The 24584-nt window shown below is 37.6% G+C and overlaps 1 protein-coding gene across 1 annotated transcript in view; it reads left to right on the top strand.

The window, feature by feature from the left end:
- Positions 1-24584, top strand: part of EPM2A (EPM2A glucan phosphatase, laforin) — a 57561-nt gene that overhangs the window by 28964 nt on the left and 4013 nt on the right. Inside the window, exon 4 of the mRNA XM_068677017.1 lies at positions 21837-22078. Within this exon, the coding sequence (XP_068533118.1) occupies positions 21837-22078 (242 nt within the window). The remainder of the gene's footprint in view (positions 1-21836; positions 22079-24584) is intronic.

Raw genomic sequence — 24584 nt, 5'->3', positions numbered from 1 at the left:
AGACTTAAAGCAAAGATAGTAAGCATTCTTCAGGGCTGTACATAAAGCAGAGATTGTGTTTAGAGCAGCAGACTTGGCACTGGTGGCTAACTGTGCATTGAGGACTTGGGGACCATTTGTAACTTTGCCCTTGTCTCCAGCTGTGGATGTGACAATAAGTTTGTTGATTGATAATCTGCATCAATACTGGCAACCCAGATATGCCATGTGCAGCTGATGGGCTGATGTTGCTTACAGAATAGTTAATGGTCTTAGAATCATTATTTATTTTATTTATTTATTGAGAATATTTATTTTTTGAAAATATCAGATGCTTATACTTTCACTGGGTCTTACCATTCCTTTGTGTGAATTTCTACAGATTACCCTTTCAGCTACTTCAGCCTCACTCTCCTGTCGCCTTCTTCTACTGTTTTATGTGAACCCTTACGCAGTGTAGGAAGCAGAACTGTTTTTTTCTCATGAGAGTTGCAGCGTATGACAGAAAGATTTTCTTTTCTTGGTGTCTTCTGGAATAATACAGATTCATAAATAGTGTCAGGCATATGTGGGTATTCATGTGACTTGATACCATTCCCCGGAGACTTCCTCAAGCTATATAATACTCCTGACAGATTGTTATCTGTATATCTTAAGCATCCATTTCCAGCGTCCTATCAGAGAAAAAATCTTGTTTCCTCCAAAGCAGAAACTTGTCAATCCCAAATAATCTTAACTTGGCAGAGGAAGTTTGTGAGAAAGAGGAACAGCTGTCAGAAAGAGAATATTTAAACACCAAAGGCTAACTTATCTTTTTCCAGAGGCAGCAGTGATCCATTTAATACTGCCTTATCTGCATGACTATGTTTCCAAGATGAGGCAAAAAGCTGCAGATTCCACTAAAGAATATTTGGATAAAATTTTCTGTGTTGTGTAGTCAATTCCAGATGAGGATCTCCTGCGTTCCCATCTCACATACTTTCACTGCAAGGAAGCCTTACATGTACATCTTCAGGAATTCTTATCTAATTTCTTTAAGGTCTATTAAGTAAGCATACCCCATGCTGCCATGTAATTATTAATATTTTGAAGTTATGCACCCTTAAATGATTTTTCAGAAGTTAACAGCTAGGGGCAGTTTCACCCTTCCACTGGTTATTAACAAAGCAGCCCAAAGCTACTGGCTAGTTGATTTTTTTTTATTTTTTTTTTTTCAGTTAAAGCAGTTAAAGTGAGCTAATGAAAATGCCATTATTTTTTATGGATTTATTGATTTGGAAGACTACTGTGGACATTAGTATCAACAAAACAAACAAAAAAAAAACAAAACCAACAACACACAAACAAGCAAAAGCTAAGCAGCACTCCCTCTGTCTTTACATTTGAAAGCTTAGTTTATGGTCTGGTCTTGTTCCCCAGCTGAGATTACACTTGCCCACGTTGTAAAGCAGCGGTACCACAGAGAGCTTTGGGAGCACAGATTCTGAGTACTGCCACTAGCTGTAAGATCTGCAAAGAACAGTGGCACCTGGAAAGAAGTTATTTATTGGGGAAAACCTGTGATGTGTCTGTTCTCTACATTGGTGCTGATCTATTACAGTTGATAGGATTGCCATGTGTAAATCAGTTAGAGAGGAAAGTTTTTCTCTGACAAAATGGCCTCCCCCGTGAGCTGGTGAAATGATTTACTTGTCATCTGTCTAATCACAATGATTAAAAGCAGTTGCTGCTGTTAACTGTTTCTTTTTAAAACATGTGCTTAAATTTTAAATGGATTGTAGTGGCATGAAATGTTGCCAAAAGTCGTTCTGAATAATGTTGAGGATGACAGGAATGTTTTGAGATTTTTTTTTTTTTTAATTCAGCGTATATTCATTCATAAATCAGTGAACTTTTTAGACTTACAGGTTGGAGAATATGTGGTGCATTTTTAAACCATACTAGGATTTTAACTATTTTTTAAGTGTGAAATGGAGTTCACCTGCAGCTATAGAGTCATGACTGATGCTAGTGTTAGTGTTCACTTTTTTTTTTTTTTTTTTGAAATATAGTGACACACATCACTTAAATCTGATTCAGAAAAGAAAAGAAAAAGTCCCTTTCTCTTTTGTGTTAGGTATTATTGTAATAAGATGCCTTAAATTGCAGAACAGTTCATTTAGGACACAGTAATTTTCCAACACAAAGGTGAGTTATTTCATCTTTTCTGGGAGAAGGTGGTTTCACAAAGTCAGTAAATGTGGGTCACTTTAATGCTGTATCAGTTTCATCTGTGAAAGGTGGAACATCATAATTCATAGGTGTTATCTGACTTAATACTTATTAATATTCTTCTGTAGTTCTCAGAAGAACAGCTCTGCATAAGGATAAAGAGGGAGTGACACCTGAAATTTCAAAATCCTTGAATAATATGTTGGAGACAATGATGCTTGATGGCAGAATTAGGTAATAGAGGAACACATATCACTGAGAGCAAGGGCCATCTTATTACGGTTTTCTATTTTCAGACTGTTGTTAGGTCCCCAGATCCATATTGACCACCCTCCCACCTTTGGGAATTACTACAGACAAAAGAAAGGTCAGCATTTATCAGCAGAACACTGCTTTAATGCCTCAAGAGGCTAAACAAGAAGCATCTGGATTTTGCCTTGGGTTATACCTCATTCACTTGCATATCTAAATTGAGATTTTAGTGCAGATCAGGGGTACACATTTTATGTGGCTCTCCTGACCATCCCCACTTTCCACAGTTTGCTTCTTATTGCAGAGCAGTCTAAGAGTGAACAATCCTTTTAGTGAATTTGAGTGAAATCTTGTCAGATAAAGCTAAACAATAGTTTAGTAATTCTTCTGTGAAGAAATGAGCGTTTATTTGATTGATATGAAACTATCTGACGATAGTTTGGGTTGAAGACAAGAATCTGGTTGGATATGTTTTGCTTGAGGCTCACTGGAGAAAAGAAAACTTAATTTAACTTAACTGGATTGCATTTATTGCTGTTTGAGTGTTGCAACAATGTTGGTATTGATGAATTTAAAGGTATACTTAAAAGACATTTGTGGTAGGACTTGGTTTGAGGCTAAGTATTTTGGATGTCTATATAGAGCAGTTCGACTCACTGGTGAGTAGGTGTCTACTTTAGAGTGAATTGAAGGACTGAATAGATCTGTAAACTACATTGAGTATGCTGGTGAGATCTTTATTGATTTATAATGATACTTTAAACATCCAATTCTCATGTCCTGTTGCTTGAAATTTGATGTCTAGTGTTATTTGAGATGATCTAGAGTTTACTGTCTGGCCTTCAGCTGCTTCAGTACAGGAACACAGTTCATGATAGCTCTTTGGTTATATCTGTGGGGCCCACACAGATGATCCAGATGCTCTAGTACATCTCAGAGGTTATGAAAGCTGTAATTAGGCAATGCATTGAGCATTGCTGTGTCTGAAAACACCCACAGTTGTAGATACCCAGGGCTAAGTGTCTTTGTCTTGATACTGTACCCCAACTCAAGCCTACATTAATGAGTAATGTCCATCTCAGTTCAGTATGAAGTCAGAATTACCTTTGAATTATGCAACTGGAAAAATGCAAGAGAGAGCTTTTATTTGTTTTTACTCTTTAACTGGAGAAGAGTTTCATTTCTAGTTTAACTGTTTTTTAATTCATTCAGAAAATAAAATACCCTTCTGTTTTATGTTTCTGTGTCATTCTAAAGCAATTTTTTAAATTACTGATTATATATACATATATAGAAGCTTTAAAGAGGAAGCCGTCATTCAAAAAGGGGGAAAAAAACCAAAAACAAAAGCAACTAGAGTTCAGTGAACTATGCTACTGTAGTAGAAAGCTGAACTGATACTTTATGCCTACATTCAGAATTAAGAGAAGAAGATATATGAGATATGATATTTTTTTTCTCATCACTCTCAAGTGGAGCTGTGAAATGCTTTTACTAGTCTCTGATGTGAAGAAAACAGGTTTCAAATCAGTGTAAAAAGTGACTTTTATGTAATTTTACATTCAAGTTCTTGAGAATTTGGAACGTATATGGTGGTATTGTGGGTATGTATTTCTTAGGGAAAAGGAGCAAGAGTTAGAAGAGAGCCGTATTGTGAGCTCAGAACTTTATAAATTTTTAAAGTCCTTATTGGTTTATATTTAATTTATCCCTGTAGTATGTAACAAATGCATTTTTCTTCCACATTTGCTGGTGATGCAAAAAAAATCACAAACTTTGTCCTTTCATGAACTCCCCACATAGAGCCTTCCCCAGCAGTATCTGTAAACTTGAAAACTGATTCTATTTTTCCAAGTTTTGAGATTTTGCAAGAACAGAATGGCACATGGCTGTGTAATCTAAGCCAGGCTAGCAGACAAACCTAAAAACCAGACTAGCTACAAACCTAAATCCCATGAACTGTGCACAGAAATAGTTAGGATATGTTGTTAGTGAAGTCACAAACTATGGAACCTTTGTAATGCCATGCAATGCATAATCTAGATTTGGTCTTTTTTTTTTTTTTTTTCTTTTGCTGAACATTAGCAAGAATCTGTTGCCAACATAGCTCTCACTATGACCTACCATGTGAGCATTAAAGAGAAGATTGAAATGGAACTCCTGGATCTCAATTGTTCATTACTAAGCACATTTCTTGTGAGTGCCATAGTAACAAAATCTGACATTAGAACAGATGATGCAAATTTTTCAGAATAAAAAATCATGGAGCTTTAACATTAAAGACTTTTGCATGATGGTCATCAGTGTCTGAATTCCCATTATTACCTCTAGCTACAGTAAGTTCTCTGTTACCTTACTAGAGCAAGTGGCTACTACCCAACATGTTGTCAGATTTATTGTGCACTGCAGTGTCTGAGGGACATGAAATATTGTCTAGACATTGAGATGACACTGTTGAAGTAATGACTGATGAATGGTAAATCATCAATGTAAACATGCTAAAATTGTGGGAGGGAATGGTTTTGGCAGCAAATGGGACTGAAAACTAGCAAACTTGTGAACTAATAATGTCAGCTATTTGCAAAATGTCATGCATTGTTAATATTCAACAACTATTCTGAGTGTTTCTATAAAGCTACAATGTATGTTGTCAGCATTATTGATAAATTAATATTTTTGAGCTTTTTTACATTGTTCTAGGTTATGAAACAATTAGAATAATTCTCGATAGCACAACAAGGGCACATCACACTATGTGGATTTCACTTCTGATGAAAACCAATGTATTTCTAATGATTCACAGAATATTTTCACAATTCAGAAATTACTGAATCCCCCAAAGTAATGTCTAGCACTCATCTGTACTAGAAAAAATGTCGTCCATAGCACCTTCATTGCACCTTGTTTGCCTTCTTTTTCTTAACTCCGGTATACTCCTCCTTATGAAGTTTGTGAAGTTCTTGCCATTTCTTATCCCTTCAAAGAAACATATAGGAACTAAACATTTTGGTTGTTACACATGTGAAAAAGTTTTTTTTTTTTTTTTTTCCCCCTCCTAATCATATTCTGAATCAAAATCAGAGGTAATGTCAAGGTCCTTTAAACTTCCACATGACTGAGCCAACAAAGAACCAGTAAGGCTTCTCTAAACTTTGATGGCTAGGGAGGTGCTATGAATATGCAATAGTCTCTTGATAGTATTACTAGAAACCTTAAGAGTAAGGCCCTGTAGGCACAGGAGAGCTTTTGCAGAAATAAAGTTCTTAATGTAGTTCCATCTCAGAAGTTAATATAATTTTGTCTGTCACAGGGATAGGATGAGGTTTATGAGATCTGTGCAGTGCCACTGTCAGCATGGGCATGGCAAATACAGAAAGAATGGGACCACCGTATTGATTCTGATGTTTGTAATTCCACATCAGCACAAAGCTCGGAAGGCCAACAGTTGTTAGCTGTGACATTCCTCTGGAAAACAAATAATTTTTAAATACAAAACTTGAGCATGGCTCAACGTACTTCTAAGCAGCTAGGTGAATGTGGCAAATTTTCAGAATTTTTAAAAATTGTATTTATCGCCAGCACCAAGAATTACCCTGATCATATTAAACAACGTGTTTGATATGCTGTTTACAGAAATACCCGGTAGGAAGTCTGTAGCTGAGTGTTGTGACGTGGCAAGGGGAGAGGAAGCCGCAAAGAGCAGCTACCGTTTAATAGAAGCAAATGTTTTTCCTCCATGTGCTAAGAGCCTACGGCTTGCAGGGAGCTTTAGAAAGAAACCAGGAATGATGGTTCAACTCAAAAGTGCTATAGTAATTTAACCGCATAATTTCCGAACAAGGTGTGTGCAACAGGACCCAAAGGGGAGCTTGGTGTGCTGCTTTGATAGTCTTGTGAGTTTTATCTGGATTTTTCTTTTCCATTCTACCATTCATATGTGGTATTTGGAACTGGCACTTGATTGAGAATTATTTATTTGGAGGGGGTGACTGTTTAGAAATTAGTATTTTGTTAATAAAATGGCAGCAAGCAGCCTGGCTGTTGATGGCTAGATGAATGTTTTTCATCAGCTGGCTGGTATTGGGTAATATTTTCTTAAAACTTCTGTTGCTCTTTAAAATGGATCTTTTCATAGCTGTGTCAGTACACAAAATGATTTTCTTACCTTGTAAGAAAAACTCGTAATTCTGTGTTATTATGGGAGCAAAAGTCAGAAGGAATACTGGGAACCCTGCATAAAATAAATAAATAAATAAATAAAATCCTGAGGAGTAAACATACTTATTTGTTCTGTTTTTTCTCTGTGGGAAAGAAGAGACGAATGTTGATAGTCTAGTAAGTATGAATTTTATGTGGGGTATCACTGTTAGGGAGCAAAAGCTATTGCTGATCCTAATTTCTCTTTCTGAGCCTACCTGTCTTTTGACTGTATTTCTTCTGAATGTCTTCAGCCTTATCCACTGCCTCTTTGCTCTTTAACATTCAGGTGGCCAGCAAGAGAATAAAGTTCTGCCTCTATTGGAAAGCAATTTGCTGGTGGTGCCGGCTGTGAATAAAATTGCCTGAGATGGTGAAATCCTGCTCCATTTAGCTCACAGCTGGGGCTGTGAGGAAAGGAGGCAACACAGCTTTGTCACCAAAGAGGATGTTTCAGTGGTCTTGCAGATATTTATTGCTTTTTATCTTTTACATATGTTTATCAGGTACCCTATAATGGCTGGTGTTTCTTAATATAGTTTACCTCTTGATAGTGGTAGTGCTTTTTTGAGACCGGATATTGTACACTCAATCTTCTTGCTATCTACCAGGAGGGAGGGAATTCAGATACTTAGATATTTGGTTGTTAGTGAAAGAACTTAACTGAGAAATCTCCAAAATTTACAACCAGCAAAAAAGCTGAACCACTGACTTGTGTTTGCTGTCCCCTTGCCTAGCCTTTCTGTGGTTTTCACAGATACAGCTCCTGGGCCAGGGTAGCCCAGCAAGCCTTCAGCTATCTATTGCAAAGGCAATTTTCTTAGACAAACATCCTCCAAATGAAAGAGTTTTCAGTCTGCAAATGGGAAAGGTGATGCCATCAGATAGTTTACTACCAGCAACTGCTTTAGTGTTTGCTTACTGAGTGTATACCACATATCTGAAACCAGTAGTCTCCAACTCAAAATATCTGAAAAAACACCATGTAGTTGTTTCAATGTAAATGACAGGGGAAAAATTTAATAGATACTTATTTTTTATTTTTTAAACAGTAACAATCTGAAGTTATTAAATTATGAATTCTACCTCTATTTTAAATTTTTATAGGTGCTCATGGATGTAAATGCAAGTTTTTATGTTTGAATGCTCTAGATATTTACAAGATGATTTAAAAAAGGATCCTCCATATAAAAATGTGGCAGATACTATTTAAAGGATAAAAATAACTTATCAGAAATGAAACCTGAATGTAGTTCTAGTTTCTTTGAAGTTCATATCAGAAACATAAGTATTTCATTTCCCAAGAGTAAATGAACATTATCAAATTGCTGCTGCATTTTCCCATTTATAATTTTCTTTCTGGAACCAAAAAGAAAATATATATATATATATATATATAAATAATAATAATAAAAAAGTGTTTGTCTTCCCAGGGGAACATATTAAGAGGCTATACAGAAAACCTCTTGTTCCCTTCTTTAATGCTTGGGAAATTTAATTTCAGAGAGTCAGGTACATAATCCATGATACTGTTCAGAATTTAATGTGTGTCCTCTTGTGAACTATGATAAAAATTGAGTCAAATGTCATAGAGTTTGCCGTGTTATAAGAAATATGGATTTGCTCTTTATTGGCTCAAACGACAATGGTTTGTAAGTTTAAGCAAAATGTCTTTTTGATATGAAAAGACTAATAATAGAAAAGGTGATTTTAAGCATAGAGGAAGAGGAAAAAGGGGAAATACACATTTCATTTTTAATACAGAGACTATGTATAGAATATAAATTATGTCAATAATGAAGTAGAATCTTGATTTTTTGTCTATTTATTTAATCTATCTATCTATCTGTCTACCTACCTAAATATGGTTTAAAGTAATTGAATGAAGAGTAGCAGCAGATGACAGCATTCATGCACAAAGTCAGCCATGGACCAACAAGACTCTCCTTGGCTCTGTCATTCAGTTTAGGGGCTGGATGCTAGGTGCTAGTGTTGAAGCTTGTGGGTTTCTGGAGCCTTCCATTTAGTTTATCTAGCTTCTCCAGGGCTGCCTTTTCAAAACTCTTCAGAACAATTATAGTCAGTGCCTTCATTGGCCCAGGATGAAGGCCTGAGGAGGGGGATATGCAGTTTCGTTAATACAATACTTTCCTTAGCGTTCCTTCTTTCTGCTGTCCAGCTGCCATCTTGAAGTGTTGGTCTTGTACCCACCATTCCTAAACACAGGGAACTAACTGTTGTCTTCACTGCAGAAGACAGATTTGCTGAGCTCTAATACTGAGTTGCTTCAATCTGGTAAGATCAAAGGAAGAAAAACCTTCTTGTATATATTTATGGTCTGGGTAGTAAGGCTATCCAGTATTGAGTGATGTTTTACTAAGTCATGCTTCAGCTGAGAATGTAAAGACATTTACATGAACTTCTGTAAGAGTAGATGAATCCATTTTTTCAAATGCCTGCAATTCCAGTCTCCAAGCAGGTAAAAATATACTACTAGGAAAAGAAATAAAGCTGAAAAAAACTTTATTATTTTTATTTTGGTGGGCACTTGCTTTTTTAGGTATTTATGTGGCTGACTGTGGTGATGATTCAGTTTTTTCCCCATATTTTTAAAGCGTTTTCTAGAATACTCAGTCTGTGGTACTCTAGAATGCATCTGCCCCTCTTTAAAATGAATACAAATGAGCTGTTACGGTTTTGGAAGTTCTGGATAAATATTTTGATTGGAATAGACACAGATGCAGAAGCTATCAGGATTGTTGTGCTTGGACAGTACCACAAGAAATGAATGCACTTCTTCCTCTAACTGTCTCTGACAGCTCTGAGGAGATTCCAGTACTCTGTGCTTATGTATTACCATTAGATCGCAAGGACACTTTTCAATAAACTATGTTTTGCAATTATAAAATTTTCACAAATACATACTGGTTTCAGAAGCATGGTAAAGCATTGTAAAATTTCTATTGGATCTGAAAATCTGCATTTTGACAAGTAGAGTCATTATTTATGATTTTTGCAGTCTAGGTTTGTAAGCAACTACTAAAAAGAATGCAAAAGATATTTTTACCAACACTTCCTGAAACTTCTCAGGTACTAACTTAAAGTTCATCTGCAGTGGTTTAAGTCAACTTTATTAAGCTCCTTTAACTTAGATGCCAGCAGTGGCATCATTCCCATTACTAAGCATTAGTGTTAGAAATTCTCATTACTATTGCCAAGGGATTCATGGCTCATTACTCTCTGGCTTAGTTTAGCAGCCTGTTGTTCTTGTGTTTCCAAGTATTTGTTCTAATTCAAAACAAATGGGAATGTTGGCAACCTAACAGAGACATATGTAGGAAGTAACCATTGGCAACCAGTACATGAGGCAAGATTCTATAACTAGAGCATTTAAATATTAATTCCTACAAGCCAACTGAGAAGTCATTTCCAGAATGTGATCCTGAGATTGTTCAGTACAAGCCTTGGAACTTGCTTCTCTTCTCAGGCTATATTTTTTGCATGTGGCCATCATTTGCTTCAGACCATGTTTATACAAATGAAGTTATGAGAAGAGTCATTCCCTGCCAGGGCAAATGCTGTTTTCCACTGACTGCAGTGTGCTCCTAGAATCAGTAGAAACTTTATGTGTATGTTTCAAAATAAAGCCTGACTAACTCCTATAAGGCTAGATCTGAACACGCCCCTATCAGTGTGCATATAAGATGATGATATGATTACTTTCTTATCTTCATGGTATCTTATCTTCATGCTAGAAATACACAGTAAAATATGACATAAAGTATTTCACTTTGAATACAGGGAGGATAAAATTTTATCTTCCATAATTTAGTTTTACTCATGTACATAAAGTATTGTGTGACCAAGTTATATCATTTCTAGAATAGAGATAAAATAGATTATTTAAAAATGTATAAGTTATAAATTCATTGGCTTCAAGCTTTCTAATAGAGTGAGATGAATGAGAAGGGAGAAGAGTTTATGGTGGTCTTTTTTTTTTCTTTTTTTTTTTTCTCCTGTATAGGTTCCAGTGTACTGTGAGCTTAACAAGAACAATTTCACTGAATTCGCTGGAGCATGCCCACTAATCCCTGAGGCAAAACTAGGTTTCATTTGATCTGTTATTGTGACAGAAGAGCAAAGATGGTTTACAATCCCGTTGCACTTGTGTTTCCCAAGGGATATGTTCTAATCCTGGCATGGAAGAAGTCATCTGTATCAGGTTCTCTTTTCAATTCTGTCAGTAACTAACCTTTGTGGTAATGTTGTAATCACTGTTAATGGGAATATACTTCCTCATCTGTGTTGCTTTCTTTGGAGGAACTTTGTGATCAGGTGACACTCCATAAAAAAGAATCCCCAGTACTTCTGGTTCAAAGGTCTTTACATCCTCTTTGTATCATGGGATCAATGGGAACGACAAATTTGGTATTGCAAACCCATTTAAAATATGAAATGACAGAACATTATGTTTTTGGTTCTATGTCAGGTATTCCATGATGTGAGATATGACTTCATCACAAACTGCAGTGAAAAGCAGAGATAGCTGAGCTAGCTTGGAATGAACGAGGGCATCATCCAGAGGTTGTTTAGCAATCATGACACTGAAGCTGTAGCAAAGTAAGTTTGCTTGCAAGGAACTCTGTGTTTCCACAGTTTGACTATTTCTGGTATTTGAGATAGCATAGTTAAATGAAGACTGAGAGAGAAGATACGTTATCATTTAAGAAAGACATTCAGGAATTAGTACAATTCCAGGTTTAAACTGAACCTGCTTTAAGATCAAATGGATATTAATTGGTTCTGAATGAATTTAGAGTGTAAAGTAGAACAAGGTTTCTGACATCAAAGGAATGATGTCTGAATTCTGGCACGACCTTTCAAACAGGGCAGGGAGGATGAGGAACCTAAATTATTTCAAGATGGATCTTGATAAATAAATACAGGTAGTGATTCCAGAGATGGAGATCAAAGTTTAGGATTATATTATTGTAGGTCATAGGCTCAAAGAGACTTCAGAAAATATCCAGTCCATTTTCTTGCTCTCACTTATTCTCAATTACATTTAAACTATTCCGGTTTTATCCAGTGTGATCTTAAATATGATCTCATCTCAGTTATCAGATTCTACAGCCCTGTCACTGTTCCATTCAATTACCTCACTATTCTTGCCATTAAAAAGCTTTCCTAATGTTAACTTAAGTCTCCCTAGCTGCAATTCATTTCTTGTCCTCTCCACAGCAGTTTTGTAGTTTTTTAATTATCTGTGCTTCCATCCTTTTGAGGTTAAGTTGTACAGGGTCAGTTAACAGATTTCATGTCTATGTGTTTATTAAGAAATAACTCAATGCAGTAGGAGTGGGTTAGTAGACAATAGGCTTCTGATGTTTCTATAACATGCAGTGCTAGAAGACTAACTTCAGATTAATTTGTCTTTCTAGCATGCATAACACTGCCCTTTTATATGTTGCACAAATGATGGTAGCCTATCAGTGGCCCTGATTATCCATGTGAAACCTTGTTTCTGCTCCTGTTTTATGCCATTTCTGAATGACACTGGTACCTAATGCCTTTCCCACTAATGCCTTTCACACTTCTTTGTGGACAAAATCTGTTAGAAGGCACTGGGATGAGAGCCATGAACTACTTAATCTTGCAGCTGCAATAGGTACTCAGAAAGAATACTGAGACAACTGATAACTTGTATCCTGGGCATTTGTTTTCTGGAGAACAAGGCAAATCTGATGATTTTCTGGGACTCCATGCCATTGCAGCAGTTCTGACTGCAATTAACTGGGGCTCATGACCCAGAGAAATAAGCTGTCATGTTCACTTCACCTTAGGTCATGGGATGATGAGCAGCAGATGTGAAGGGACACAGTTAAGAGTATTTCCTGTGAGTTGGTTCAATGTATTTCGTATTCACACATCTCAGAAGCACTTACACGTGCTTGGTGTTGTTTTTTACTAGTACAATTGAATTTTGTGTGTGCTGAAGGCTCCTCTTGTGTTGTGGGATGCTTATTGTGCTGTTCCTGCATATCCACATTAGGCACAAAGGTGTCTTTGGAGTGAAGCTTCCTCGTTCCTCCAAATGGAATCTGGGTTGTGCCCGCCACAACAACTTTGAGAACAAACCTGCCATGAGTGAAGACAGTTCAAATCAACCCAGAACCACAGTGATGTGCTGGACCAAACTGCTAGTGTGGGCAGAGCACCTCAGAGTTGCCTAGCTCTGTGACATGGGATAGGGTGTACTTCCCAGTCATCTGGGTGTCTACATCAAATAAGGTCCCTACTGTGGCAGGATGTAGGATGTTAGAAACACCTTTGATCTCTGCTACTGTCTCATGTGATATTTTTGTGAGTTTCTTGTATTATGATAAAGCTCTTATGCTCCTTTTAAGGGAATGTGTGGGGTTTCTGTGAAAGATGAAAATAGGCCATAAACAGAAAGTATTATGGACCCACCTATAATAAATTTCTCTTACATGAATAACTTTAATTTTTCTCAGGTGGATCCTTCTTATCCAGTGTTCCTAGAACATTCAAAGCTATAACAATTCATATACAGACACAGAATACAGGCTTCCTCCAAATCCACCAAAAGATTGAGGTGACTATGCTTAGTCATTAGCGTGGCTGCTCTTTGTCTCATAACCTAAAGAGTATACCATGCCACTATCTGTAAATCACAGAATAACAGAATAGTTTGGGTTGGAAGGTACCTTAAAGATTATCCAGTTCCAACTCCCCTCCCATGGGCAGGGACACCTCCCACTACCCCAGGTTGCCCAGTCCCCATCCAACCTGGCCTTGAACACCTCCAGGGATGGGGAATCCACAGCTTTTCTGGGCAACCTGTTCTGGTATCTCACCACCCTCTGAGTGAAGAATTTCATCCTAACTTCTAATCTAAATCATCCCTCTTTTAGTTTAAAACCATTCCCATTTATCTTGTCAATACCTGTCCAAGTAAAAAGTCACTCTCCATCTTTTTTATAACCTCCCTTTAAGTACTGAAAGGCTCCCTGGAGCCTCCTCTACTCCAGGCTGAACAATTGCAGCTCTCTCAGCCTTTCTTCATAGGAGAGGTGCTCCAGCCCTCTGATCATCCCTGTGGTTCCTAAATGCAGGGTATTGGGTGAAGAGAGGACAACTTTGTCCCTTTTGTGTCATCACCCTGATGCTTCAGGAGTCTTCTCCTAAGAAGAAGATTCAATAGAACCTGAGGACACTGTACCACTGGAACTGCATTGTGTCTGAATATCTGTGTATTTCAGTTATAGTTTGGTATTACATGTTTTTATTTTAGCACATTGTCAGCTTGAGGTAAAAACTTAATAGTTTGTTTGTTTGTCTGCGTATCAGCAAATGAAGTAGTTTGATGCCACATTCATACATACATTTGTGAGCATGGAATAAATGTGATATTATTAAGCATAACACTCAGCATTCAAGGGCTTGAGAAACTTTGCGTATTGCTAAGCTGACAAAGTGTTGTTCTAAGGTGGTAAAAGCAGGTTTTTCTTTTTAGTTGCCAAGTCTGCTCCCATGTGAGAGGCTAGATAAGTAGTCCAAATTACATCTAAGAAGAAAATTTGCCAGAGCATAATTACTTTTCATCACAATGCCAAATCGTAATAATAATTAAAAGAAAAAAAAAAAGGAACTACATTGTAGTCTGCTTAATTCTTCTCATTTAAGGCCCTGAGGTAGAATTCTTAACCTCAGAATAAACTGCACTCATTCAGTGGTAAAGCAGAATATTTTATCAACAATGACTTATGCTCCTTCTGTGTTTGTCATTTATTTTGAACAAAAAATAATTTTTACCTATAAGTAGTCATTACAAGGTTTGCAGCTGTGTCTTTTCAGCAGGATATAGTTTTATCATTAATCGGTGCTTTACTCTGATGACTTCTGCGATGCTTATGGCCTTTTAATCCATCTTTATTGATGAGAATGATGTTATTAAGCCTGGCTATTAGATCTTGGTGTTTTGTGAGTTAGCCCATACTATCATCAAACCTTGCTCTCCAACTGTGGCCAGTAGTGCTTGTCCACATGCTGGGCAACGGAGTGCATCAGACTGTGTTCATTCAGTCCTGCTTAAATCAAGTCTCTCATCTCAAAGCCTCAGTCAGCTTGTCTTCTGCAAGGAGACTTTATCAGTAAGTCAGCAGGAGAAGGTATTAAGACCATGGTCATTTACCCACATGTCATGTGCAATGAATTGTCAGGGTCATGACTCCTCAGTTCTACATTATTATTGCAATAGTAAGGATACGTTTTAGTGAGGGATCTCTCTCTGTCCTTTATTTAAAGAGAATTCAATGAAACTAATATTATTGTAAAAGACCAAATCAGGGATTCATCTGCCTATCTTGACAGTATTTTGGAGGAAGATTCAAGAATTAAAACAAATCCAACCCAACCCAAACCAACCCAAACCAAAAAAAACAACCAACCAGTCAAAGAAACCCCACTATTTTACTTATTTCTTAGCTGTTGCTTTGTAGGTGAAGCTGTATGGAAGCTGAGATTCTGAGATTATTTCTTTTATGTAGATAGGGCCACTTGCTTTGCTTCTTCCATGTGATTTGTCCTTAAACACTAATTTCATTCTCCCTTAAATACTCTACATTCTTAGTCTGTCCTCATATGGAAATATTTTCAGAGGTAATAATTGGCATCTCCTTTACTTTGAATGTTTTAATTTTTCTATGTCTTTTTTTTTTTGATACAGTGCAATAGTTAATAAAAGGTTCAAAGTTTGTGTGCATAGACCGAAATCATTGGTTTGAGAAGGCTGCTATAAATGTTGTATTTCTTTCAGTCCACTTCTTTGTACAGGCTAATATTTCTGCTTTGACCTCTCTACAAAGCAACACACCAAGCATAACTGCAAGTATACACTTTTTCCTCTTGGAACTGATTATAGTTAATTTAAACCTTAGTGATGTGTGTGAGATTATTTATTCCAATACATATTACTGAGATGCATCCATCAACTGTGAATCTCATCTGCTCCTTTCTTGCATATTCATTTAGTTTTATTTGATAACACTGGCAGTTGTAACTAATAAGATCTTAAATAATTCTGCTTCAGGCAGATTTCACTCTGTCATTGAGTAGCCTAATTTCTTGTGAGAGATCTTAACTTGAAACCAGAATTTCATGTTGAAAGTAGGCCAACAGGGTCATACTATAAAAAGACAAGCAGAGAACTATACATAGGGATATAGTCTTTGGGGTACAAGAAGTAATTAATCTTTGCTTCTGCTCAGAACAGGTAGGACCTCTTTCCAGTACTAGGCATAACATCCTAGGAAAGACGTTCACCAGCTGGAGAGTCTAAAGCGAACAAGAATCATCAAATGCTCTTAATGTATGACAAGGAAGGAAAGATTGATTTTTTTTTTTAATTTATTATTTACTTTTTTTAGTATAAAGAATCCACAGCTGTGTGGGTGTGTACTAGTAATTTTTGGATATGTAAAAGCATTTTTAAGAGTGGAAGGGAATAACCTGTTCTTCATGTCTGTTGTTGAGGCAATAAGAAGTCATTGTGACCTGTGACTGCACTAGTCTTATTAGACATTAGGAAATTATTTCTGCAGGCAAGAATAACCATCAGTGTGCTTTCTATATCTCAAGCAATATTTGAAAATGTTCAGATTATCCATTGGAGAGCAGAATTTAGTCATTTAAAAATGTTTCTCTGTTTTTAAATGCATTTCAGGACTTTATTTAATAAAGAATTAAGAATTTTGAATTAAGTTCTTAAATTTGAATTAAGAATTCAAACCTTATTCGAATTCTAGCAAGTGCTCTTATTACTTTCATCAATACAAGATCAGAAGGAAAAAACAAGTAAGGTCCAGAAGAGAGATGTTTAAATTGGTACTTCAGCAAAGGCATCCATGTATTTAAGAATATAGTGCATGTGGCATTAAAAAAAAATGCTAACGCCAAAATGGGGAACACATACAGGAGGATAGTTGTGGGTTGTCATAATCCAGTGGTATCACTCTTTAAAATGATGTGTCTTGTCACAAGGCAGAGAGAGAGTAGAGGAAAGATGAAAGCGCATCTCATCTACAGCTGGTAAAATTTACTATATTCTCATTTTTAACATGCCCAAAGCAAGGCTTTCGGAAATCTCCTTTTTGTCAAGTGAGAGAGAGGGAGAAAAAGGTAGGATCTTTTTTTGCTTGTATCCCTTGGTCTTCCTTTATTTCTCATCAGGCATTTAATCTTTGAATTAGTTTAAACTTGGTTGAAAACTAAAAAGTCTCAGTGCAAACTTTTGGTTTTGACAGATCAACATTTTCCATTAACTTCCACCTTATCAAAAAAGTATGTACCAGTTTCTCTTCCAGTGTCATCAGGAGAGGAAATGGGAATGCATTGTAATTTGAAGCAGTCTTCAGTAGTTACAATTCTGCAAACCCATCTCTAATAGAGTAGCACTTGAAGCCTACATTCCCCTTGGGCTGCTTGCTTGTACTGGTGTCAGGGTTTGCACTGCTGGTTGCACTGCATCAGTACAAAAATGCTCCATGGGCATATGAGCACCACAAAATGCTGGGAGCAATCTTCTGGGAATGCAAAGCAAGTTTTGCTGTAAGTTACATGTAGCTGTAGTTGTGTGCTGCACCTTTAGGAAATCAAAGCCTTAAGGGAGGGCACAGCCAATTTAATCAGTATTTTGTTTGTTGTTTCAGCTAAATTGCTCTACCCTGTTATATGTATATATTAGTACACATCCTGCTGTCATCGGATTCTTAATAAGATCTAAGAGAAGACTGCAGTGCAGTGCAGACAACAAATGAATTGCAAATTTCAACACTGGGCTACATCTTGACTTGGTGCTAAGGGATGAATCTATCACTTTCCATTTAAAATAATATGCTGGACCTTGATCAAAAATACTATCAATATAAACAAATGGAAGAGCTAATGGATCACTCTGTTGCCAATAACCAGTGAAGAATACCTATAGTTTGGCAAAGTCCTCTTTCTTGATTAAGTCTGGCAACTAAATGGACATCTGAAATATCGTACACAATAGATCTTCTAAGGAAATGTGTTCCCCAAAGGCTTGAATCCTAGGTTTATGTAAGAGCTGTGCCTCCCCATAAGGGCTGACTGATTTTAGGAGAGTTTGTAAGATGACTTCTAGCGTACTGATGATGGAACAGATCTGGAAACAGTACCTGAGTCATCTCTGTTTACAGCTCAGCATTTTGAGGAAAACTGAAATTGGTGCCCATTTGCTTTAAACCATGATCAACAAAAATAAGGAGCTGCTTAAGAAGCAGTGTCGACATCGGTGTGGTGGAGGAGCAGTTGGCAGCCAGATGCAACAACTTTGTGCCTTCCCCTAGGGCAGGTCACTTGTGCTGTGAATCAGACCCCTACAGCTGCAGTGGTTGGGTTGGTATTGTACTGCCTATGGAGGTCTAGGAATTAAAAGTCCTGTGCATCATTCTTTGGGAACATTTCTTCTAGCCTGAAAATGACAATCTGCTCCATTATAAATAAAAGTATGAGAATGCTAATCTTCCATTGCCTCAGACTCATTTTCTCCTTACGGATGGGAAGACTATTTGCATGTGCATTGATTAAATGGAATGCATTTCTTGTTCCAGATGCATTCATAGTGAATAGTTATAATTTAATCTAGGCTGTGCAAGGTCCTGGGGGGAAGCAGCCAAGTGTGATATATATCTGCATCATTAAAAATAATTTAAGTGTGATGACAGCTGGAAAATAACCATACAAGTGATTCCAGGGTGTTCCATATTTATTCCCTAGTAATAATAAATTGTTATTGGGTTTTTCAGTTTATAAGTCAAAATGCAGTTTTTTTAACGTCAGCCTTCAGTCTGGGATCTGTAAGTCAAGTAAATCAAGCAGATACCTGCCTAACATTTAATCATTTTTACTACAAATTCAAACTTATCACATCCATTCATTCATTTAATCCCCCAAAGTTCCCTTGAGGTAGGTAAATATCATGTTCATGTTACCTATTGGGAACTGAGGCATAATGCAGGCTGAAAGTAACTGTACAGAAAGCAGCTTTAAAGAAAGGGTTTTTAGAAAACCTGCAAGTCTTAATCTCCCAAGTTAGCCAAATATTTTTTGATGTTGCTCTAGGGGATTTCTTCATTGCTAAACTGTGACTGAATTTACTGTGTCTTCTGAGACCATGCACGGTATAATATCCTTAGTAACATAAGGAGTTAACAATACAATAACAAAGTGTCATTTTAATATTAAAACAGAATTCTAAGTAAAATTTTGTTAAAACATGATACTGTTGTGATATTTGGGGAATATAAAAAGTGTTAATGGCTGAAAAGACTAGAGAAAGATTATAGGTTTACCAAACAGACATAATCCCTAAACATTTTTTTTTTTTAACTGATGTAGGTTTCACTTAATCTACTGCTGGAAAACAAGCACATGTGAGCTGGAAAGCAGAAGCTTCCAGGCAGCTCAAAGCAGTATTACATGACAGTAGAGGAAAAAGAATAACAGAGGTCTCTTTCCCATGCCAGGTACTCTCATTGTTAAAATCTAGTTACCTACTGAAGCACAGAAGCAATTTACAGAAGGAAGGCCATATTGGAAAAAGAAAACTAAAAGCCTATTACTCATGTAAGAGATGTAAAAATGAAATTAGCACTTTCTTGTTTTTAATAGGTATGTTTGCTGGTCCTTAACACAGTCAAGCCCTCAGCAGGGCTAACAAAAGTCCTTATATGAAATATAGCTGCTAAACTCTTTATCAGTTACTGTGCTTGCATTTGCACTGACCTTTTCCTTCTTTCCTTCTCATGTAAGACAAAGTCAAGGTATGAACCAGATGAAGCCAAATAGAAATACAAGTACTCTACAGTGGGATTATCACAGAACTTTTATATAAACTGGCCAATAGAGCAACTGTGCACTCCTGTTCTTTGCAGGAACTGTTTTCCAGAAAAAGAGCAGTAAAGCTACATCCAGCAAGACCAAGACTTTAGAGTCATTAGTAAGTAAGGAGCTTGAAGACCAAGATCAATGCTGTATCTTTATCCTTTCAAAAGCCAAACTCTAGGATGTGATCAGAAGATTGGTACACAAGAGTTTGTCCAAATAGAGGGATATATCAATTGTTGTTGTGGTCATTTTCTGAATATTACCACTGATCTGGCTAACTGCAGGGGAAAATGGTGATAAAAACTTGATAAACCCTCAGTTGCTTAGTAAATACATGACTATTATTGTTAAATAAAAAAGTTTTTCTCATGGACCAGACTTGTTGCACTACCAAAAAAAAAAAAAAAAAAAGGCCTATATCCCAGTGGTCTTGCAGATAGTTCATCTGTAATGTTTTCCCATTCAGTAATCACTAGGGAGAAAATTGTAAGGCATTGCTTTATCTGTAAGCAAGAGTACTACCCAGGATTTTATTTATCTCAAGAATGCTTTAGTCACTCCTAATTCAATCAAATGCTAGAAAACATGCTTTTTGTCTCCTGTCAAGGTAACTTATAAGATGTATTAGATGTTTCCCAAAATATCAAGAGAATTACATATGTATGAGTCTCTAGGAAAGCCTTTGATGGAACGATACTAACGTTCTTGTTCTTAAAAGACTATCCTCATATTGTCACAAGGCATTAGTGATATTGCCATTTTTCCTTTCATGCAGCACAGTTGAAATGGTTATTTGCTATATTTGTCTAAATTCTTGGGTTATCATTCATCGTCTGCGATCCAGAAAGTTGGTACTCAGTTATTCTATCCTGATATCAAGTTCTTTTTCTCACTGGAGTAGGGGCTGTTGGGGCCAATGGCTGTGTCTGGGTAGTTGGTATGCTGCTCATTGTGGATGCAGCTGAAATACAGTAATCAATAATAATAAAAAGTGTTTCATAGAGTGAGTTTCCGGTTTTCACAGTCTTAGTAACAGAGTCTTAGTCTTCCACAGTCTTAGTAACATTGCAGAATTTAATAATTACCAATTGCACAGCTTAGCTAAATGCTACTTAGTACTTATTTCTGTCATAGTCCTATCAAATGGAAATAGCTACCTGATTAAAGTCTGTTTATATGAGTAACTGTTCCTCAGAATAAGTTTTCCTGAAATTAAAATTGGGAAAAAAAAATAAAAAAGTATCAGAAATATATGGCAGATATTTTATTTTTGAGGATCTTGCTTTTGTTGTAGCTTGCATTCATTTTTTTGCAGTTAATAAAGTTTGCAAGATTGGATACCCTACTGTGAGTGTATTTGGTGTAGTTTATGGATTATATGTTCAAAATAGATTCAAATCTATTTTAGATAACATCAGTTTAACCATGTGCAGATTAAATATCTCAATTGAAAACAAGGCTCTTAATATTCAGTTTATATAAAAATCTGTTGGGACATAGGATAATTTTATGATTATTATTAACGGGGAAACTATAGAAGTCTTGAAGTTTGATTTGGAGAAGTACCAAAAAAGCAGATGTTTATATGCCCTACACATATCTCTTGAGTTTTCTTGACAAAATTTCTTGTTCTTCAAACCCTGAGGGAAGCTAGACATGTACTGTAATTCTGCATTTGATTCCTACTACTCCACAAGTGAAGAAGAAAATGAAAAGAAAATTAGTAATTCATTTTTTAATTTTCTCATGGAAGGGTGGTTAAAGTTGTTCTTGTGTGTGTGTGTTTTTCTCCCTGTTTACTGTCCTCATACCAGCAGCTACAAAGCTGGAAGAGAGTCCTATGTTTTCGACATTTTACTAGCATAATTCAGATTTGGATCATGTGAATCTTCTGTGTCTTTTTCTTTTGTGCAAATTGCACAAATCTTCAGAGTTTTCTTATTCTAATCTGTGATGTTAGTAAGTATCCACTGCAGGCTTAATGATGGATGCCTTGGAGACCTGTGCTACTAATTATGCTCTGATTTTTTCTCAGACTCTCTGGCTCTTTGTGGTACGTTAGGAGCTTGATCCCCAGCATCAAACATTACAAACTAAACAGTAATAAATTAGGAAATTGCTTACTGTATGACATGGAAATGTTGTACTTTAGAGTATTCATGCGATGGTGCAAAGCAGGTTTTGAACTGGAACACCACTTAATTTGGCAGTTTCTGCATTTAGATATTTTAATCAAACCTACTTCAATATCTTCTCTGTGCTAGAATTCTGCCAAACATCTGGCTGGGAAGTTGCCCTCGGCAGCTGGAGCATGTGACTGTCAAGCTAAAACACGAGCTGGGTGTTACAGCGGTGATGAACTTCCAGACTGAGTGGGACATTGTTCAGAATTCCTGGGGCTGCAACCGCTACCCAGAACCCATGAGCCCTGAAATACTCATGAAACTATACAAAGAAGAAGGTCTTGCCTATGTCTGGATGCCAACCCCAGATATGAGCACTGAAGGTAATGCTCAGACCAATCTTGCAGCTAACTTAATAGTAACAAAATCCATTAGTTACTAATCTGTTGCTTCTGTTGCTTTCATGGCTACTTTTTCTTTTTTTTTTTTTTTTTTCCTGTGTAAATATAGCTAGAGCCCAATGTGCATTTTCAGTTTTATTCGTATTTTCTGGTATCTAAAGTACTTCATATCAGCAGTATATGTATATTTGAGTTTAAAGCCAGACGACATTGATAACTGCTTGACTGTTGTTGCTTTCAGTTTGAATTCAGCCTGTATAATGAAAATGTGCTGTGTAGGTGGAAGACTGCAAGCTTGCACAGCAGGACAGCTTGCCATCCTTGCTGGTTAAAAACGGTGAGGCAGTGCTGTGTGTCTGGCTCAGCCGCTCCTTTTCCCTAGCAAATCGTTTCTCTTTATCTATACTATCCCAGTCTGATGAGTCTTTACAGTCATTTCTTGCCGAGACCACCAGCTCTGGTGCAGGCATGTTCTACAGTGGAGCAGAGGGTCACAGCGCACAGGCAAGTTTCCTGAGCTGGGAAAACCCCAAGGGAGCGCAGAGACCACGGAGAGCCAAGAGTAATGGTGGCTACCATGGCAGCTGCAACCCACTTGTGAGGAGCTCCAATCATGGCATCCACCCAACAGAAAGTTGTGTCCTCCATGTCCCTTGTGGCCTCTCTAGCCACAGGAACCAACACAGCTACCCAGACAGAGCACCCAAGGGAACATGTGGCTACACAGGTCTCAGGCTGCACAATGTGCCCGAGTTTTCTGACAGTGTCTGATGGCAACAATGAGTACACCTGTGGGAGGTACACCATGTAGAAGAATGGCTCAGGCTGGTGACAGAGCTTTGGGAGGAGGTGGGCATGCTGAGGAGCATCAGGGAGTCAGGGGAGATCGACTGGTGAAATCGTGCTCTCCAATGCAAGAAACAAAGGATCCCCTATCCACTTTCTGCCAGGCAGGAGGGGACCTAAGGGACGGCAGGGAATCGAAGCAGGTTTCTGTTTGGGGCAGCAGGCAATTCCCCTCCCTGCCTACCTCACCTTCTTAGGTGCCCTTACACAACAGGTGTGAGGCTCTGGTATTTGATGGGCAGGCAAGTGATGTGGACGAAGGTCTGTTCAGGTTAGAGGGGTCACCTAAGCAAGTCAGCCTATCCCCTATATTGCAGTCACCTTCATCATGAAAAAAAGAAGGGTTGTTGTCAATGGTGACTCCCTTCTGAGGGGAAAAGGGGGCCTGATATGCTGACTGCACTCAACCCATAGGGAAGTCTGTTGCCTCCCTGTGGACCAAGTAAAAGATGTTACTAGAAAGCTCACTAGCCTGGTACAGCCCTGTAGTTATTATCCATTATTTGTTTTTCATGTTGGCAGTGATGAAATAGCAAAGAGAAATCCAAGGGCAAACAAAAAGGACTTCAGGACCTTGGGGCAATTGGTTAAAAGTTTAGGGGCACAGGTAGTGTGTTATTCTGTTTTTCCAGTAGCAGGAAACAATATTGAGAAGAACAGGCAGACCTAGCTGTTCAAAATGTGGCTCTGAGGCTAATGTTATCAGCAGAATTTTGGATTTATTGATCGTGGGATGTTCTACACAACATCAGGCCAACTGGAGCCTGATGCGTTGCACCTTTCTCAGAGAAAGGGAGAAAGATTTTTGCACAGGAGCTAGGGCTGATTGATAGAGCTTTAAACTAGATTTAAAGGAGTAAAGGGATAAAACCAGGCTTTCCAGTGATAAGCTAAGGGACAGCATGACAAAATTTGAGGGACTGGATGCTAGTGATATCCTTTGGTGAGCTCCATGAGGTGCTGGGTATAACGAAAGCACATTTGGAAAGTTTCTACACAAATACACACAACATGAGGAACAAGTATGAAAAGCTAGAAGCCTTGGCTCAGTCTCAGAGGGTTGTTAGGCATTGGAACAGGCTGCCCAGGGAAGTGGTGGAGTCACCATCCCTGGAGGTCTTTAAAAGATGTTTAGATGTAGAGCTTAGTGATATGGTGTAGTGGAGGATTTGTTAGTGTTAGGTCAGAGGTTGGACTCAGTGATCTTGGAGGTCTCTTCCAACCTATATGATTCTGTGATTCTGTGACATCATTGGCATAATGATGGGAAGAAAAGTCTTGTGTCTGGTTTGTTATGATGGATGATTACAGGCTCTTCAGCAGGGGCAAGCAGGGCACACGAAGCAGGGGGGTGCTGCTGCATGTAATGGAGGTGCTGAGCTATATGGAGCTGGTATCTGGTAATGACAGGGTTGAATGTCTCTGGGTAAGGATTAAGAGACAAGCAAATAATGTGAATGTCATTGTGGTAGTCTACTATCAGCCACCCAGCCAGTATGATGACACCAATGAATTGTTCTTTAAGGAACTAAGAGATACCTCTAGATCATCCACTCTTGCCTTTATGGGTGGCTTCAACTTGCCAGATGTGAACTGGGCCAGTTCTCTTTAAAGTTTTCATAAGTGACTTGGATGCAGGACT

The sequence above is a fragment of the Anas acuta genome, chromosome 3 (assembly GCF_963932015.1).
Source record: "Anas acuta chromosome 3, bAnaAcu1.1, whole genome shotgun sequence".
NCBI lineage: Eukaryota > Metazoa > Chordata > Aves > Anseriformes > Anatidae > Anas > Anas acuta.
The sequence above is the reverse complement of the archived record's forward strand: the minus strand, read 5'-3'. Positions and strand labels throughout refer to the sequence as shown.